At 46.9% G+C, this 1,122-nt stretch overlaps 1 protein-coding gene across 1 annotated transcript; it reads left to right on the forward strand.

Moving 5' to 3' along the window:
* The first annotated feature begins 294 nt into the window (after window positions 1-294).
* On the forward strand, window positions 295-1,122 carry LOC143543190 (uncharacterized). The gene has a single exon (XM_077035560.1). The coding sequence runs from the start codon at window positions 295-297 to the stop codon at window positions 1,120-1,122; it is 828 nt and encodes a 275-aa protein (XP_076891675.1).

Here is a 1,122-nt window from a genome sequence, read left to right on the forward strand (position 1 = left end):
AGGATGCAATTATTTTTACCGTTAGAAATAAAAAGAAAAAGCGCATATTTTATTTAAAAAATTAATCTAAAACTTAATTTTTTTAAAAGAGAAAATGAAAATGAAGAAAGTGGGCGCAATGAGCTGGTGGTGGGAACCGTGTGCTTGTGGATTACTGGTGGTGGAGTTGTTGGTTTTAACGGTCCTAGTGGCGTGCGCACACACCACCCCACGCGCATGTTAGCATACTCCACCTCCCATTCCATCCACTTACTTTTCAACCACCGTCATTAATTCCTCCGCCGTAATATCTCCATGTCCACCACCACCACCACCGCCGATAAGCCTCGCCGGAGATTCCCGCCGCCGTGCTGGACACAAGACGAAACCCTAGCCTTAATCCAAGCCTACCGTGAGCGATGGTACGCTCTCCGCCGCAGCTGCCTCCGCTCCGCCGACTGGGACGCGGTGGCGGAACACGTCAGCCAGCTGTATCCCGCCGCCGTGCCGCCGAAAACTTCCGCTCAGTGCCGCCACAAGATGGAGAAACTCCGGCAGCGTTACCGCGCCGAGAAGCAACGTGCTGGTTCGTTCTCCGGTGGCCGGTTTTTGTCCACGTGGCTCTATTACGAAGCTATGGATTCCATGGAGAGTAACGGTAATGATCCAATTGTCAATTCGAGAATTAAACATCAATCGGTTACGAATTTAGATTCCGATTACGTGAGTAAGCGTTCGAATCGATTTAAACCGGTTTCGGCTGCACGAGAAGAAGATAATATTGAGTTTGATGATTTATGTTATGTTGAAACCCTAATTGATAACAATTCAGGTGCTAGAGTTAGAAAGTTTAGTAAAACCGGTTCGGATTCGTGTAGTTACCGGAACGAAAACCGTGGGGGGAAGATGTCGAAATGTAGGAAGAAAGAAAAGGTTAAGAAAGAGAATGATTCGATAGGCGATATTGTGTTGTCGGTTAAAGCGTTGGCGGATGGGTTTGTGAAGATGGAGAAGATGAAGATGGATGTGGTTCATGAGATTGAGATGATGAGAATAAAGGCGGAGATGAAACGCGAAGAGTTGCTACTCGAGTCGCATAAACGGATCATTGAAGCCTTTGTTAAAGGCTTATCGGAGAGTTAG

This window comes from Bidens hawaiensis, unplaced genomic scaffold (genome assembly GCF_021521415.1).
Source record: "Bidens hawaiensis isolate Kalapana, Puna unplaced genomic scaffold, B.hawaiensis_p1.1 tig00013078_1, whole genome shotgun sequence".
NCBI lineage: Eukaryota > Viridiplantae > Streptophyta > Magnoliopsida > Asterales > Asteraceae > Bidens > Bidens hawaiensis.

What these genes read in the sequence shown, in the direction of transcription:
- LOC143543190 (XM_077035560.1), top strand. Translation starts at nt 295, where the DNA reads ATGTCCACCACCACCACCACCGCCGATAAGCCTCGCCGGAGATTCCCG.